Source organism: Crocuta crocuta, unplaced genomic scaffold, assembly GCF_008692635.1.
Source record: "Crocuta crocuta isolate KB4526 unplaced genomic scaffold, BGI_CrCroc_1.0 scaffold30, whole genome shotgun sequence".
NCBI lineage: Eukaryota > Metazoa > Chordata > Mammalia > Carnivora > Hyaenidae > Crocuta > Crocuta crocuta.
In genome coordinates, this window is record NW_027528345.1 from 14118060 (window position 1) to 14134523 (window position 16464).

Consider the following 16464-nt stretch of genomic DNA (forward strand, 5'->3'; position numbering starts at 1 on the left):
TGCCTGCCTCCTTGGCATCCCTCAGTCCCCTCGCCTAGAAATTGGCGCCAGGGGTGGGGTGGGGGTGGTATTTTCTCAGTGGGAGTCCTAGGGAACTGAGTGCTCCCCCCCAACCACCCCCAAAGCCAGCTGCCTGCTCTCGCCCCAGCCATTAGTAACCCGGAGACGCGCACCTGCGTGGGGGCTCTCCTCAGCCCCTGCTCCCTTCCTGCACCTCCCACCCCTGCTCTGAAATGGCGCTGAGCGGGTTATTTATCGGAGCCAGCGCTGCTCCAGAAGGTCAGGACGGTGGTGTAAATAACCTCTTCTCGCCATTTCCCCGTCCCTCCAGAGCCTGCTCCCCTCCCCCTCCTCCACCTTTATTCGCACAAATGAATGTGGCTGGGCTGGCTCTGAGCCTGGCCCTGCATCTTAATGGGGCGGTGAGCTCACAAGATGGATTTAGCTGGGGGTTTTATGGTTGCCGCGGCGACAGGAGAATGCTTTGGTTTTCTTTCCCCCTTCCTCTGCAGGATTTTAAGGAGGGGGGGTGTGTGGGGGAGCCCTCCTCTGCACTGCAGTCTCGCAGGGTCTCCTTAGTCACCTCTACAGCTCCTAAGATGGGCCCGCAATTCCAGGAGGGAGGACCTCAGCACAGGCTGAGGGAAGGAAGGTACTGGGAGTGGGAAGAGCCTCTCCGGCATCAAGACATGAAACCGAGTGGTCCAGTCTTGGCTGCTGTACGAGAACCTGGTGGTTCGGCTCGCCAGCTGTGGGGCGCCTGTGCCCAGCATCCCCCTCGGCAGGTAGAAAAACAAGGAACTGCTTAGGCTCTCACCTCCGTAGCCCTGCATTGGAAGTTGGGGTTCAGGGGGCTGGATGAGGGCTAGGGATCTTTGTTTCCGCCTGAGGTGGGGAGGAAGCAGCGTCCAGCCTTACCATCCTCATCTTCCTACTTACCACCCAGCAGTGACCCTGGTTGGGGGAAGGCATGGCAGTGTGAGTGTTGAGGGGTTGCTGATCAGTGACAGTGTGGAGAACGGAGTTGTATCTCAAACTTGAGATTCTCTGAGCTTGTCTCCCCAGCCTGGCCCCTTCTGGACTTTTCCTGCCTTCTCTGTTTCCCACAAGGAAGGGAACTCCGGTGCCCTGGCCTGCCCTGGCCTGCCCCGTCCCTTGGCCAGCGATTTTCTTCCAGGACTACGAGCAAACCCTTCTCCAGAACTGACAAAAGCAGAGACTGGGGACCGGGGTCTGATTATTTCCCTCCACTGGTCTCTGTCTGATTCTGGGTCTCTTGTTTTGTAAGCGTTCCCTTCTTCCCCCAGGGAACCCTGGGAAGCCCCTCCTCCCCTTCCCCCTTCCTCCCCTTTGGCTGGGAAAGTGACTGCGGCCTGCACAGTGCCAGACACCTGCCTGCCAGATGTGGCGATTCCCCATTCTTCTTTCCCCCCTCCCCAAATGTCTATCCTTTACCCACCCCACTGAGCTCAGGCAGAGGGAGCCCCCCCCCACAGGGTGATTTAGTGCTGCAGCCCCTCTTCCTCAAGTGCCCCCCTCCAGCTTCTCTCCCTTCGTCTGGTGCCCATGCCCCCCCCCCTTTTTATCCACCATGTCCTGCAGATGGCTTTCCTGGTACAGACTCCTCCTCCCCCCACCCTAGGGTGCTGGCGTGTTTAAGCCCCAGCTCTCGTGGACCGGAGGACGAATGGGTGGGGCAGAGGTGACTGGCCTCTCTTTCACCCATGGGAGAGTACATCAGCAGGGCTGAGGACAGAGGCAGCCAGAGCTGATGTCACTGGTGGGGAGGGGAGGTGTTAGGGGAGGAGTGGGTGAGTGGGGAGGGAACCAGCATCCCAGACTGTCAGCGGGGGAAAAGAGGTCTGTGAGACCTTCTCAGGTAGGTGAGAGAACCCAGAACTGTGGCTGCCCAGCGGACACCACATCTTCGTCTCTCTGGCGGAGTCTCCAGGTCTGGCAGCTGGATCTGTGTGGCGCTATGACTCAGTAGATGCCCCTCAGCTCCTCCCATTCAGACTGACCCCAAATACACTTAAAGGGAACCTTTAGTCCTTACCCTCCTCTGTTAGTGTTTGCCCTTCTGTGTCTTTTCTGCCTTCTACCTCATGTCACTTTTCCCCCCTTGGCTGAGCTTCAGTCCTGGTCATCTGGCTTCCCTGTCCCCCCTTGCACCCTATACCGTAACACAATATGGTCCCCAGACCCCCACCAAAGCAGGCACTCGTTCGGAGCCCCCTTTTCTCCTTCCCATCGCTCTGAGGCTCTGGGGCGGCAGAGGTAGTGGGGAGTGGCTGGGCGGAAGAGCAGCAGAGGCAGGACAGATGGAAACTCCCAAGGAAATAGGGGAGGGGGGTGTAAGATAGAGACGTACAATGGAAGAGATTGAGAGACAAAGAGGCAGAGACTGAGAGGTAGCCGAAAGCCAGCACAAGGAACTGAGACAGTGAGAGAAACGGACACAAGGAAAGAGCAGTGAGCCCGGGAGCAGAGAAAAAGCACGGAGGGATGGAGACAGGAAAGTCACAGCAAGAGAAGACAGCTGGGGAGGGGCCAGCCAAGGGGCAGCCTGGCTCTCCTGGGCTCCCTCATGCTGACGGGCCATAAATCTTGGGTGTGCGTGCGCATGTGTGTCTGTCTGTCTGTCTCGGGGTGTGAGTGCACAGCACACTTGTGTAGGGGTCTGTGATGGGGATAGGTTCTCGTTCACTCATTTCTTTCAGCAGCCTCCTTCCTTGAAGAACCCCACACCACCCCCCATCTCCCAGGATCTCTGATTTCCCAGGGGCCATTCCCAAGGTACTTCTACATCTTGAGAATCCTGGCTTTCGTACTCAAGAGGGCTGACCTGCTGGAATGTGCGGTCGGTCGGGATCTGTAGAATCAAGAGGCCCCGTCCCCTCGCTGCCCACCCCCTGTGCCTGCTCACCAGCTGCTCCTGTCCGTCTTCTCCTCCCACTCTCCTTGTGTCTCTCCCCCCTCCCCACTGACCCCTCCCTCAGCCTCTGACCCCCCAGCCGCCTGGGGCCCCCGGTTGGACGGGAGACAAAGACAGGATTTATCATCAGGACAGAGAAGCAGCCAGAGACCAGGGCTGAGGGCACTGGCTGACCTCCCTGGGATGGGAGGGAGAGCTTGGCCAGATGCTGGGAGGCTGGAGGCCTGGGTTCCAGTGGCTTCGGCTCACAACCCCCAACTTTTCTCACTCCAGCCTTGCTCTCTCCTTTGTCCCTGAAGAGTTAGGAAACAGAGAGACGATGGCCTCCAGGTGATTTTAGGCCTCTGAAGGAAAACCTGGGGAGAGGGAAGGGAGAAGATTGACCTCTTAGGGTCATTCTCTTATGGATACTGAGGAAGGTTCGGGAACCAGGAAGCAATCAGGCAGCGGTCGTTTCCAGGACTAGAACAGAGTTTGGGTTTACCACTGCAACCGATGCGATGAGAGGGACTTCCTCTAATATGGAAGGACTTCTCCAGAACAGGCCCTGATTGCCAGTAGAGAGAGACAAATATCACTCCAGGTCCCGAAAGATGGCAGATACAGTCCTGCCCGAAAGTAAAGAAAGACCTGGAATCCCCCAAGGGTTATTAGCTCCAACCCCTCTGAGCAGACCGTGCTCCCTGAGATCCCCAACTGCCTCCTGAGAGGTGTGGAGAGGAGCTGGACCCTGCCTTTACAATAAATAGATGATTGGCCCGAAATTGTCTCTAGTCAGCAGGCAGGGTATGTGGTCAAGGAGAGGGAACGGCATGACCCAGGAGTTTCCGAGAAATCGGTCCATAGATCTTTCTGTGGACAGCTCCTGCAGCTCCCCTAGCTGCCCTTGGAGGCCCACCAGCCCCTCCAGCATCTCGGTGGTGCATCAGAGGGCTCCACAAACCTAACTCCGAAGCTCTCACACCCCTTCTGGCGACCGGCTCCCAACATCCTACTTCCTTCCTTTACCCTACTGTCCTGGGAGAAGGCTGCTAGAGTCATCTCCATGTAAGAGGGTGGACGGAAGAGAAACTGAGGCAACTAACTGGGAGCTTCCAGTCCACTGGCCTCTCACCACAAGCCCACCAACCCATTCCCAGCCGGTATCTGGTGGAGGAGACCTTCTTGGGGTTTCCTTCTGCAAGCTGAAATCACTCCCGCAACTCCTGTGGAAAGCCAAAGACTGGGAAACTGTAGTGGCAAAGGGTCGTGGATTGGGAGAGTACAAAAGAACCTGAGTGGGGGATGGCGCAGGTTAAGGAAAAAAGCAGGAAAAGGGAAAAGAGAGCATCTCGTTTTTCCTCACTCCCCCTTCCCCCAATTGAGAAGGCAGATTTACAGCCTCGGTTTGGGGGGGGGGGAGGGGTGAGCATAAGGAAGACAGATCTGCAGTTCTGCCCTCTGAGTGTCTGGGTACTTAGCTTTAACTCCCCCATTAGCATCAATCCCCATCTTGCTGCCCATCCGTCTTCTGACATCAGCTCCTTCCCCTTTCTGTAGCCCAGGCTTTCTGACCCTAAGTGGCTCTTAAAGGGCCAGTCTGGACCCTTCTCTCCCTCCCTTTTCCCACTCCAGGCAACCGTCTAGCGTGTGCGCTTTCGTGCATGCGCTGTGGCCATCCTTACTAAAGCCACAGTGGACGGAGGGCACAGTGTGTGTGTGTGTGTGGGGGGTGCCTCTTCCCCAGCTCTCTGTTCTCTTTAGAAACCCCCCCCCCCAGCCCTGCCACATCACTGACCGCTATCTTTGTTCACTACTTACCCAAGCCCAGAGTAAGCCTTCTGGCTGGGGTGGGGGGTCACAAACACATGGTGCTTGGAGCTAAGGGCTGGAGAAGGTATGTGTGTGGATCACAGGACAGATCCTCTCCCTCCCTCACTTCCTGGAGGCCCAGGGCAGGGAGTATCAAGGGCTACTGGCTGGTTTTAATTCTCAGCCAGCAGTGGGGGTGGACAGGTTGGGGGCTGAGACTCCTAGGAGATGCCCTGAGCCCCACATTCCTAGCCTCCTTTCCCAGGGACCCAGGCTGGGTGTGTTGGGGGAGGGGAGTCAAATCTTCCTCTCCCTCTGAGGGAGGTGACATGCCAGAGAACCCTGCCTCTGGATTTCCTGGCTCCTCTCCTCTATTTCTCAGCAACTGAGGTTACGGGGACAGAGGGGAACCTGGCTTCTCCCCATCTCTCTCCATCTTGTGCTCTAACTGCCCTCCAGGGGCTATAAGAATGCCAGGATGCTTGGAAAGTTCCTCCTGCATCTGCCTTCAATCCTTTCTGCTGCAAAGATCCACGTCTTCCAAGGGGCTCTCCGGAGACCCCCTTCCTGATATCTGAAACCCATTCCCCACCTCCCTCCCCCGGCGCTCCCTTCTCTGGCTCAGGATGAGAGGGAATTGGTGGGTGGGGGCCTTGGGAAAGTGGCCACGCTAAAAATAGGAGCCCCCAGCTGCACCCCGCATGGCCCCTTATTTATCAACTTCCAAATCTCACTCTCAAAAAAGCATAAATATTCCTAATTCCTGAAGGCCAGCCCTGAACTCATAAATTTCACTAGGGAGNGAAGTTCCTCTGGGGACTTCGTCTTTTCTCACTACCCCCTACGCCATAAACACCACCCTTAGTTCTGTCTTCTCTCTTAGTTCTCCATCCTTCTCCCCCTTGTCTTCCCTATTGCTTTCCAGTTCTCTTTCCCTGCGCCTCTCTGTCACCTCTCTAGTGCGCCTCTAAGCCTCTTCCTCCTCAGAGCTATTGTCTGAAGGGAAATTTCAGCCTCTTATTCAGCAGTCTGGATAGTGAGGTTTGAACACAAGTCTCTCAATTCCCGGATTCCCCCCCCCTCTCCCCACTGCAGCCCATTTGCCCCTTCAAATGCGCCCTTTCGCCCTTTCTCTTCAGCCCCTCCTTTCTTCTCCTCAGATGATCCCCTTCTTTCTGTCCCTCAGTCACCCCTTTCTCCTCAGCCTTCCTTTTATTCCCGTCACCCCTCTCATCCCCTCAGTTTCCCCTTCGCTCTTCACTTCATTCTCTGTCCCTCCTCAACCTTCTCTCCCTACTCTATTCTCACCCCACCGCTACCCCTCAGATTCGCTCCCCCCTCCGCCGCCCGCCCCATATTTACTGCTCCAGACCCCATCCTCTGCTTGGGATCCCACCACCACCACACCCCAATTCGCCCTCCCAAAGGATGAAAGAGAAGGGAGGAGGGGGCTTGAGGAACAGGTACAGAGAGTGCGGTTCCTCAAGGGGAGGGAGGGAGAGAGGGGAGCAAGCAGAGGAGAGGGAGACGGAAGCTTTGGCGAGGGGAGGGGCATCCTGACTCCCCAGCTGCGCCCCCCTCTTCCCCGAAGCCACTGAGCCATAAATCAGGGCCAAGGCTGTTTGGCCAATGGCGGAGTGACTCGTAAATCGGCCTGTCAAGCTCAGCCAATGAGCGGAGGCGTTAAATCAAGTCCTGTCAGCGCTTGGCCAATGAGAAGCCCTGGGCTGACCATAAATCTGCCNGAGAGGAGTTTCAGAGAAAAAAGGCGATAACGGAGGTACAAGAGACGGAGACAGCCTACAGGAGAGACGGACAGATGGAGAGAGACAAAGAGAAGCCGTGAGAGATAGCGTCAGAAAGTCAGCGATAGAGCTCGCGCTCGCGCGGGGCACTGACAGAGATAAGAGACAAAGAGAGACAGACACTGACGCCCACTCATGGGGGCCCCCAAATGCATACACTTCCCCGAGACACGCGTGAGCGCCGCACCACGAAGGAGCTCGTGCGTGGACCCAGACGCGCCACGCACGCCCGCGTGAGAAAGCCCGAGAGACAGCCTTGCTTTTCTTCCTCCTCTTTCTCCTCATTAAGTTGTTTATTGAAATTTGGGGGTGGGGGGTGTCCAGGATGAGAGAGGAGGGGGTTGTTTTCCTGCTAAGACCTGGCTACTCTGGTCTCAGACTCCCAGGGTTTCCTCCTGGGTCCCGTGAGTCATTCGTTTTCCAGCGACCGATAGTTGGGAAGTCCCTCCTCAGATCTAACTTCAGTCTCGGTTGCTGCTCCTTTCTCCTTGCCAAAGCTTTTGAATTGCCTTCAAGGAATATGAAAAGTGAACCCTTTCACAGACCTTCAGAGAACTGCCAGCTTTCAGAATCTTAGACGGGTTGAGCAGGAAGGACTTTTAGGAATTATCTGGTAACTTGATTCTCGTTTTAGAAAGGCAGCTGTCCTGTAGTGGTTAGACATGAAGGCTGAAGGGAGACTCCCGCCCTCAAATCATGGTCATACCACTTACCCGCTGGACACACTGCTTAAACCAATTGTGCTTGGATTTCTTCATTTGTAAGAATGAGATTATAATAGATACTTAATGGTAAAATTTGGAAGAATTACACAAAATAATACATTTACAGGGTTTAGGACAGCATTGAGCCCATGGTGGGACTGCACCCCAACCCCAACTTTGTACACATGATAAAACCTGTAGTTCAGATGGTCCAGGGTCCTGCTCAAATTATTTTTTTTCCTATTTTTAATTTTTTTNAGCCCAACATGGGGCTCAAACCCGTGTACCATGAGATTATGACCTGAGCCGGATGCTTAACCGACTGAGCCACCCGGGCGCCCCTCACATTCACAGAGCTAATCATCAGAGAGCCTTGATGAGAACCCTTGTCTCTACGCTCCCAAGCTGATGTTCTTTATTGGTCCTGCTGTCCACTCCACCTGTCCGGGCCCCTGCTTCAGTGCCCTGAACTTGACTCCGTTTTTAGGCCGCTGTGACTTTCGTGGAAGATGAACGCTCAGAAGCACATGTTCTGGATTAGGACACAGGATTCCTGGGACTTGGAGTTGTGTTGAATGCGAGGACATTGATCTGTCTCCCCTGACTATGGTTCTTTCTGCCCTTGTCTGCATCTCCCTGGACTTCACTTTGTTGCCTCCCAACCATGGACTTGGGAGCAGGGAAGGGACAGCACGTAGCCAGAGCAGCATTACTGTCGATCAACATGACTCTTACATTCCACCGCTTGCACGGTGCCCACCCTGCTCCCCTCCCCCCCAATTTCCAACGAAATAGACAGTAAACATCTTATGAATCATCCTCAATGTCTAATTCTTTACTTTCCCACCCTAAGCTTTGGGGAAAAGAAAGGGGTGCAGAGCTCTGGGTCTTTGCCCTTGCTGGCTGGGTGGGAGGTTGTCTGTCGCCTCCCAGTCCCTCTTCTGTCCGCAACACCAACCAGGAAACACAGAGAACCAGCGTCACCTGGTGGCCACAGGTGCTTTCTCGCAGTTCACACGGGTGCCAGACTGGGGTAACAGGATGGCGGTCATGCTGGATGAAGGGAATATGGTCTCCCCGCAGCTGGACCCCAGAGCCCTCTTAACTAGAGTCTCTGTTCTGCTCTCATAACCCAGGATGAGAAGAACAAGCCTGGGGGAAGTGAGGGGCCAGGACTTCCCTGGTTTAGGTCTGGCCTGTGTGACAGCGAGGGCAGCTAGAACCCCTCTCTGCCATTGCCTCAGCTAAGCTCAGTTCATTTCCACGGAGCAGGGACCCCTCTTCCATGACCATTCTCTCCTTATAGGGCAAGGGCCAGGGGGCTGGGCTCACTGCAGCGGCTATCAAAGCTGGATTCCAAAACCTTTCTGAGCTAAATAAACCTGTTTGTGGGGCTTGGGGGCACCGATCTGGGTGGCAGTGGTTAGTGGCAAGACCCATGTCTGGGAAGTTAAACAAGAAGACAGGTGGATCCTCTTAAACCAACTCACGTGACTTATACCTGCAGACCTTTCAGCTGAAGGCTGTGTCCTGGGCCCACTGCTTCCCCACCCTGCTGTGACCGAGGTTACGCAAACTCTCGACTGCTCGGTTCCAGCTGCACACCAGAACTGGCCTATTATTCCCCTAAGACCACACCTGGGCACTAAAAGGATAGAATTCATTTATTAATAATTAAGAATGCACCTCGGGCAGCCTAGAGCTGAAGCCTTGATCAAGGGATGGAGAAGCCTGGTTTGGGGATGGGCGGGGGGAGTTGTCTGTGAAGATGCCCATAGGTCTTACTTTCATCTCCTCCCCTACCGGCTGGCCACTTTAGTTCTGTGGAGACTAGAGGAGCCAGTCCTGGGTCCTGGTGACTGGGGGACACAGTTCTAACGGAGCCTCCGGAAACTCTGGGGCCCTCGTTTTAGGATGGAGCCGTAGGCTTGGCGGAACTGACGGTTCATGGCTGCATAGAGCACAGGGTTGATGCAAGCATTGAGCCAGGTGAGGTTGGCAGCGAGCATGTGGAGAACCCGAGGAGCATTGACCTTGGCATCCAGGATGTTGAGCAGCAAGAAGGGGATGTAGCTCAGGACAAAGCAGATGAACACGGCAAAACACATCCGAGTCACCTTCCCAAACTCTGACGGAGAGTCCTGAGTTCTTTGGGCTCTTTTAGCTGGCGTGGTCTTGGCAGGAGCTTCCCGGTGGCTTTTCTCTGCCACCTGCCGAGCCGCCTCCCTGCTGTGCTGGGTCTCCGCTTCTGATGAGTCCCCTTCCACGGTCTGGGTGGTGGCAGCACTGGCTGGCTCGGACGAAACCACGTCACTGGGCCTTCCGGAGGCCAGCCCGCTGTCCAGCTCCTGGAAGTGACCAGGTATGGCCACATCTGTCCCAGCCACATGGTTGGAGTGGATACTTGACTGCCTGTACTGATCCAGCGCCTGGGCTGCTCGCTTCACTTGCCGGTGGATGAGCCAATAGAAGACGCCAACGCTGCTGAGCCCAAGCACAAAGTAGATGCCCATGAGGATGGTGGTGTATGGCCGGCCGCGGATGCGGTCAAAGCTGCAGGTACAGACGACAGGCACCAAGATATAGATATGCCAGAGGGGGGCGAAGCTGGCCACGCCTACCACCCAGGTCGTCACCAGTGCCAGTCCTATCCCCTTGGCACTGAAGACTTGGGGAAAGAGCTTAGGGTGGGCGATGAGGAGGTACCGTGCCAGGGCAATAAGGCAGAGGGTGAGGATGGAGACAGAGTTGGATGCAAAGAGGAGGAGTCCAAAGACCCTGCAGAAGGTGGCGCCAGTGCGCCAGTGCAGGTGGAGGTAGGTGTCCACGGAGAAGGGCTGGAGGAGGGTGCAGTACAACAGATCGGCCACTGTGAGGTTGGCGATGAGCAGGTTGAAGCGGGTGCGGAGCCTGGGCTGGATGGCCAAGGCCAGCAGGGTGAGCACGTTGCCCACGGTGCCTGTCACAGCCACCACCACCCCCCAGATAACTGCAACATAACGATAATCCAGTACAGACTCATGGTAGCAGGAGAAGTTGGCTTCAGAGGTGTTCCACATGACGGAGGCTGAAGAGAGTGTAAGGGAAAGGAGGAGTCAGAACCTAGCCTCTTAGATCTCGTGGGCAGCTCTGGGGCCCTGGACACCCGATTTTTCGCAAGCTTGCCAGCCTCCTGAGCCATTCCCAGGCCTCTTCATCCCCAACCTTTCCTTCTTCACCCCCAACCCTCTCCTTAGGCTCTCTTAGTCCTTTCCCATTCTCAAAGATTTCCCCCAAATTCTTTTTTTTTAATTTTTAAATGTTTTTTAAATTTGTTTCTGAGAGAGAGACAGTGTGAGCAGGGGAGGGTCAGAGAGAGAGGGAGATACAGACTCTGAAACAGGCTCCAGGCTCTGAGCGAGCTGTCAGCACAGAGCCCGACGCGGGGCTCCAGCCCACGAACCGTGAGATCATGACCTGAGCCGAAGTCGGATGCTTAACAGACTGAGCCACCCAGGCGCCCCGATTTCCCCCAAATTCTTATCAAGATATCTTTTGGTGTCTGCCCACTCCAAACTCCAGGCATCTTCAATACCCATCCAGATGTTCTCAGTCACCTTAGTGCCCTCTGACTTTTTAATCTTTTCTCTCTCCCCTAAGGCCATCCAGGATTTTCCTGTCTCTATTTAGGACCCTACTGGTCCCCTCTCGCCCTGTCTGTTACGTGCACACACAGGTCTCAGGTCTTTCATTTTATTTTGGTTTGTTGCTATCACCTGGGAGATGAGGAGACGGAGAAAGTAAAAGCACACCCACCACAGAAATACTCACCCGAGTCTCCCAGCCTTCAATTCTCACTCCAGTGGAAGAAGTCGAACTCACTTGAGCAGTCTTTTCTTGTGGGCAGTCAGGCTTCAAGGCATAGTCGTGTGTCTCCTGTTATACTAGACTGAACGGATAAGAAACTCCCCAGTTACTCAACCTCAGCCACTTCCTCCCTTATCTCCAGTCCTACTCATTTGGCTTTGACTAGTGCAATCCGGGCTTCTCTGTTGAAAATCCCCTACTACTTACATCAAAGCTGTTTTGCTTCTTCCAAAAGACACAAGTTGTTTCTTTTCCTTCTTTGCATAGCAGGACACCCATAAGTTTGTTGCCAAGAATTGTCTGGACATGGAGACAGGCGTCAGAACATCTGGGCCACTTCTCTAGGGGCCCAAATCCAGGAGCAATTCTGGACACCCCAGAAGCCTCGCATTTGTGAGGAAGGAGCATTACCTTTCTTCTCTCGGAGACTCAGAGATGGTTCAAATCAGGGGGTCCCATGTGACACCCTAACACATCTGATGAAAGGAGCTAGATGAAAAACGGTGAGAAAAGAAGTGTCCAGGATTCTGGCTTCATTCCCCACAGCAGCACAGGCCACTCACTGTTCAATCATTCATTCATTCATCTGTTGATGAACTTGACAAACACATACTGACTGCCTACCAAGCACGAGACTCTGAGATAGACGCTAGGGATACAAGAAGGTATGACACATAGGCTTGCACATAGTCTAGCAAGGGATGCAAATATGTAGATATATAAATGCTTAGTTGATTCTCTAAAATAGGGGTCAGAAAACTTTGGACCAAATCTGGACTACCCTCAGTTTGTTAGTTTGTTTGTTTGTTTGTTTTATATGTAAGCTCTATGCCCAGTGTGGGGCTTGAACTCATGACCGCTGAGATCAAGAGCTGCATGCTCTACCGACTAAGCCAGCCAGGCGCCCCCACATCTGGTGTTTTTTTTTAAATATTTATTTACCTATTATTTTTTATTTCTTCTTTTTTTAATGTTATATTTATTTCTGAGAGAGAGAGAGAGACAGCGTGAGCAGAGGAGGGTCAGAGAGAGAGGGAGACACAGGCTCCAGGACCTGAGCTAGCTGTCAGGACCGAGCCCCACATCGGGGGACACAGGCTCCAGGCTCTGAGCTAGCTGTCAGCACAGAGCCCAACGTGGGGCTTCGAACCCACGAACCGTGAGATCATGACCTGAGCTGAAGTTGGACGCTTAACCGACTGAGCCACCCAGGCACTCCTATTTTTGAGAGACAGAGAGAGAGAGCCAGCATGGGGAGGGGCAGAGAGAGGGAGAGAGAGAGAATCCCAAGCAGGTTCCCTGCTGTCCGTGCAGAGCCCAACATCGGGCTTAAACCCATGGACGGTGAGATCATGACCTGAGCGGAAATCAAGAGTCAGATGCTTAACCGACTGAGCCACCCAGACACTGCCCCCACCCACCCCCGCATCTGTTTTTGTATGGGCCATGAGCCAAGACTGGTTTGTTCTATTTTTAAATGGTTCCATTTTAAATGGTTATATAAGTACCTACATACTGCCCTCCCTCAGTTTTGCCTCTTGGCCTGCATGACCCATAATATTAACTATCTGGCCCTTTAAGAAAAAGTTTGCCATTCCTTACTCTAAAGTGCAGCGGCAGCTTAGAGAAAAGGAGCTAAATTGCTAAGGAGAAAGTCAGGAAAGGGTTCACAGAGAGATATCTGAGCTGGGTTTTGAGTGACGAACAGGAGTGTTTTGGAGGGAGGGAGGTGAGTAGAAGGACTTTAGGGGTGAAGGGAACCGGATGCATAGTCGCAGAGGTTTAGGTAGAGGTGAACACAGCGTGGGAGGCGGGGAGCCGCAGAGAGGATCCTGGACAAGGGAGCAGGGCAGGGGTGGGAGAAGTCCCTGGGCATCATGCTGGGGAGCTGGGGCTTGATCCTGGAGGCCACAGGGAGGTTTGCACTCAAGTAGCTGTAAGGAGTGAAAGCATGCAGGCCAGAAGTGAGAGAGATCAGTAAAGGGGCACCAGTTCAGACCAGAGCAAGGCAGGGCCTGAGCTGGGGCCAGGGCTGGCTTCGCAGACATGCCTCATATGTGATCTCACAGGACCCTGTGCTTACAAGGGGCTGCGGTTGGCTTAATGCGACACACTGTCTTAAGATCTTTTTTTTTAAATAAAAAATTTTCTTTAAATTTTTAAATTTCTTTAAAATTTTTTTTAATGTTTTATTTATTTTTGAGAGAGAGAGAGAGACAGCGTGAGCAGGGGAGGGTCAGAGAGAGAGGGAGTTGCAGAATCCGAAGACAGGCTCCAGGCTCTGAGCTAGCTGTCAGCACAGAGCCTGACGTGGGGCTTCGAACCCACGAACCGTGAGATCATGACCTGAGCTGAAGTCAGATGCTTAACCGACTAAGCCACCCAGGCGCCCCTAATTTTTTTTTAATGTTTATTCATTTTTGTGACAGAAACAGAGCATGAGTGGGGGAGGGGCAGAGAGAGAAGGAGACACAATCCAAAGCAGGCTCCAGGCTCCGAGCTGACAGCACAGAGCCCGACACAGGGAACCCACCAACTGGGAGATCATGACCTGAAGTCAGACGCTTAACCGACTGAGCCACCCAGGCGCCCCTCATGAATTCAGTTTTTTAAAAAAAATTTTTAATGTTTTATTTATTTCTGCGAGACACAGGGTGAGTGGGGGAGGGTCAGAAAGAGGGAGACACAGAATCTGAAACAGGCTCCAGGCTCTGAGCTGGCGGTCGGCACAGAGCCTGACGCGGGGCTAGAACCCATGAACTGTGAGATCATGACCTGAGCCGAAGTTGGACGCCTAACTGACTGAGCCACCCAAGCGCCCCTCATGAATTCAGTTTTAAGTCGGGCTAGAGGTATGTATCTCAGTCCCCTCTATCTCTGTCCCCACATGTGATCCAGCCCCTGCTTTTCTCCACCCTTTCTCTTATAAGACCGCTCTTGCCCCTTGGACTTCTGAATCTCTAGTCTCTGCCTTTTTTTTTTTTCTTTTGAGCTAGATGACCTGAAAAAAGAAAAAAGAAAAAAAAAAACCTCACCACCCCTAACCTCGTTGTTGGATTCCATTTATAAACCCACAGTGAACTCCCACCCCCAACTTCATATCTGACAAACCCACCCCAATTTCCCTTTCCTTCTCTCTCTTTTTAAAAACATTTTCAAAGTTTATTTATTTATTTTTAAAAATGTTTACCCATTTATTTTGAGAAAGAGAATTTTGAGAAAGAGCGAGCAAGCAGGGGAGGGGCAGAGGGAGGCAGAGAATCCCAAGCAGGCTCCATGCACAGAGCCCAAGGCAGGGCTCTGTCTCACAAACCCTGAGATCAGGACCTGAGCTGAAATCAAGAGTCAGATGCATGCTTCGGGCGCCTGGGTGGCTCAGTCAGACTTCGGCTCAGGTCATGATCTCATGGTTTGTGGGTTCGAGCCCCTCATCGGGCTCTGTGCTGACAGCCAGCTCAGAGCCTGGAGCCTGTTTCAGATTCTGTGTCTCCCTGTCTCTCTGACCCTCCCCTGCTCACGCTGTCTCTCTCTCTCTCTCTCTCTCTCAGAAATAAATAAAACAGTAAAAAAAAAGAAGTCAGATGCATACTTGGGGTGCCTGGGTGGCTCAGTAGGTTAAGCATCTGACTTCGACTCAAATCACTCAGGCAGACTTAGGCTCAGGTCATCATCTCCTAGTTTGTGAGTTGGAGCCCCACATCCGGCCATCTGCTGTCAGCCCCTCCCCACCCCCCCACACCCACCCTTCCCCTGCTGGTTCTCTCTAAATNCCACCCAGGCGCCCCTTTACAAAAATGTTTTAAAAAGAGTTGGATGCTTAACCAACTGAACCACCCAGGTTCCTCTATTTATTGATTTTGAGAAAGAATGAGAGAGAGAGTGTGGGGGTAGGGCAGAGAGAGAGGGGAGAATGAATCCCAAGCAGGCTCCAAATAAAGGAGAGATCAAGACCTGAGCTGCAAGGGGGGCACTTAACTGACTCAGCCCCTCCCTTTCCTTCCTCTTTAACAATCTTTATTTCACCTTCCCTCCCCTGTCCTCTGAAAAACTGGAAGTGGGTGGAGAGGGGGAAGTGAGCAAAGGAGACGCAATTCAGGGGTACCCTTGGGAAGATGCCCGGCTCTGGTCTCGCCTTTTTTTTTTTTTTTTTTTTTAATTTCCTGCCACCCAGCAGGGCTAGAGGGAAGGGGTCACAGAGTTAATGCCGTTCTTGGGAGTGCAATTGAACTGAATTCTGGAGATAACCAAGAACCCCTTCCCCTACATCACGTGGGAGGCTGCTGAACAGACCATTAGGGACCAAAGGAGAAGGTGTTCTAGCATATCTGCGTATCTGTAAACGGCATAATCCCAGTTCTTTAATCTTGGAACATGAAGTCGCAATGAACTTTTAAGAGGCCCAAATCATTTTGCATACGGGGATACTGAGGTCCAGAGAGGGGAAGGACGAACTCAAGGTCACTATATGGGGCCCAGCAGTGCCTAGAGCTCAGATTCCTAGTCCCTGCCCCGACTTCTTCCCTGCCTTGCACGTTCCTGGCGTGGGTTTCCCACCAGAGGGACAAAAGCCTGGCTTCTTTCCTTTGTATGAGGCTGGAACTAGACTTGTTTCCCAGAATCTCAGAGACACATGTGCCACAGGAGCGGCTTGGCCTAAGGGAGACTCCCGTTTCCGTGTCGTTGGCGCCGCCTGGTGGTGGAGTTGTGGAAATTCTCAACAGCTTCGGCTACAGTCCGAGACCGGGACTAGAAATGATTCCCCAGGGCCCAAGTTGATATTTGATCTGGGCGGGAGTGGGGGGTGAGTGGGATTGGGAGCCTCTACTCGCTTTCCACCAGCTTTGGATCTTGCCTTCTCTCACCCCTGTCTTTCCGTACCCCTCCTTCTGGCCCCTTTTCCCGTGTACCGGTCCCCTTCACCGTGCAGACATTATCTCGCGTTGAATAGCTCCCATATCGGCGGGCAAAGATCGAGAGTCTGAGTCCGGGGGACGGAGGGCAACGAATCCAGACTTTATTGTCAGGGAGAAGGAAAAGGGAAGACGTGGGTGGGGGGCCGGGGTTGCTACATCGTCAAGCAGAAAGAGTTGATGGGGACGGGAAGGCCAGTGGGGGCCCGTCCCCCTCCCGTGTCGGCTGCTAGAAGGGCTGACGATACGGAAACCACAGAGGGGTGGGGGGTGGGGGGAGGGAGGTCACGCCCCCGCCCGAGTTGTGCAGTGGAGGTGTCTGGTGGGAGGGACAGCCATGAGGTCTAGGAGCTGGGACGGGGAAGGCTACAGACTCAGCGAATCCTGCGGAAAGGGGAGGGGCGGGGGCGAGGCTTCTATTGCTTTTTGCTCACAGTTTTGGGGAAGGGGAGGCGGGGGTGGGCTGCGGGTGG

General features: G+C 53.7%; 1 protein-coding gene across 1 annotated transcript; it reads right to left on the reverse strand.

Moving 5' to 3' along the window:
- Window positions 1-8881: 8881 nt before the first annotated feature.
- Window positions 8882-11151, reverse strand: GPR84 (G protein-coupled receptor 84). Its single transcript, XM_077753636.1, has 2 exons — window positions 11046-11151; window positions 8882-10302 (listed from the first exon to the last, which is right to left on the reverse strand). The coding sequence occupies exon 2, from the start codon at window positions 10292-10294 to the stop codon at window positions 9110-9112; it is 1185 nt and encodes a 394-aa protein (XP_077609762.1). The 5' UTR covers window positions 10295-10302; window positions 11046-11151; the 3' UTR covers window positions 8882-9109.
- Between the last annotated feature and the right edge of the window lie 5313 nt (window positions 11152-16464).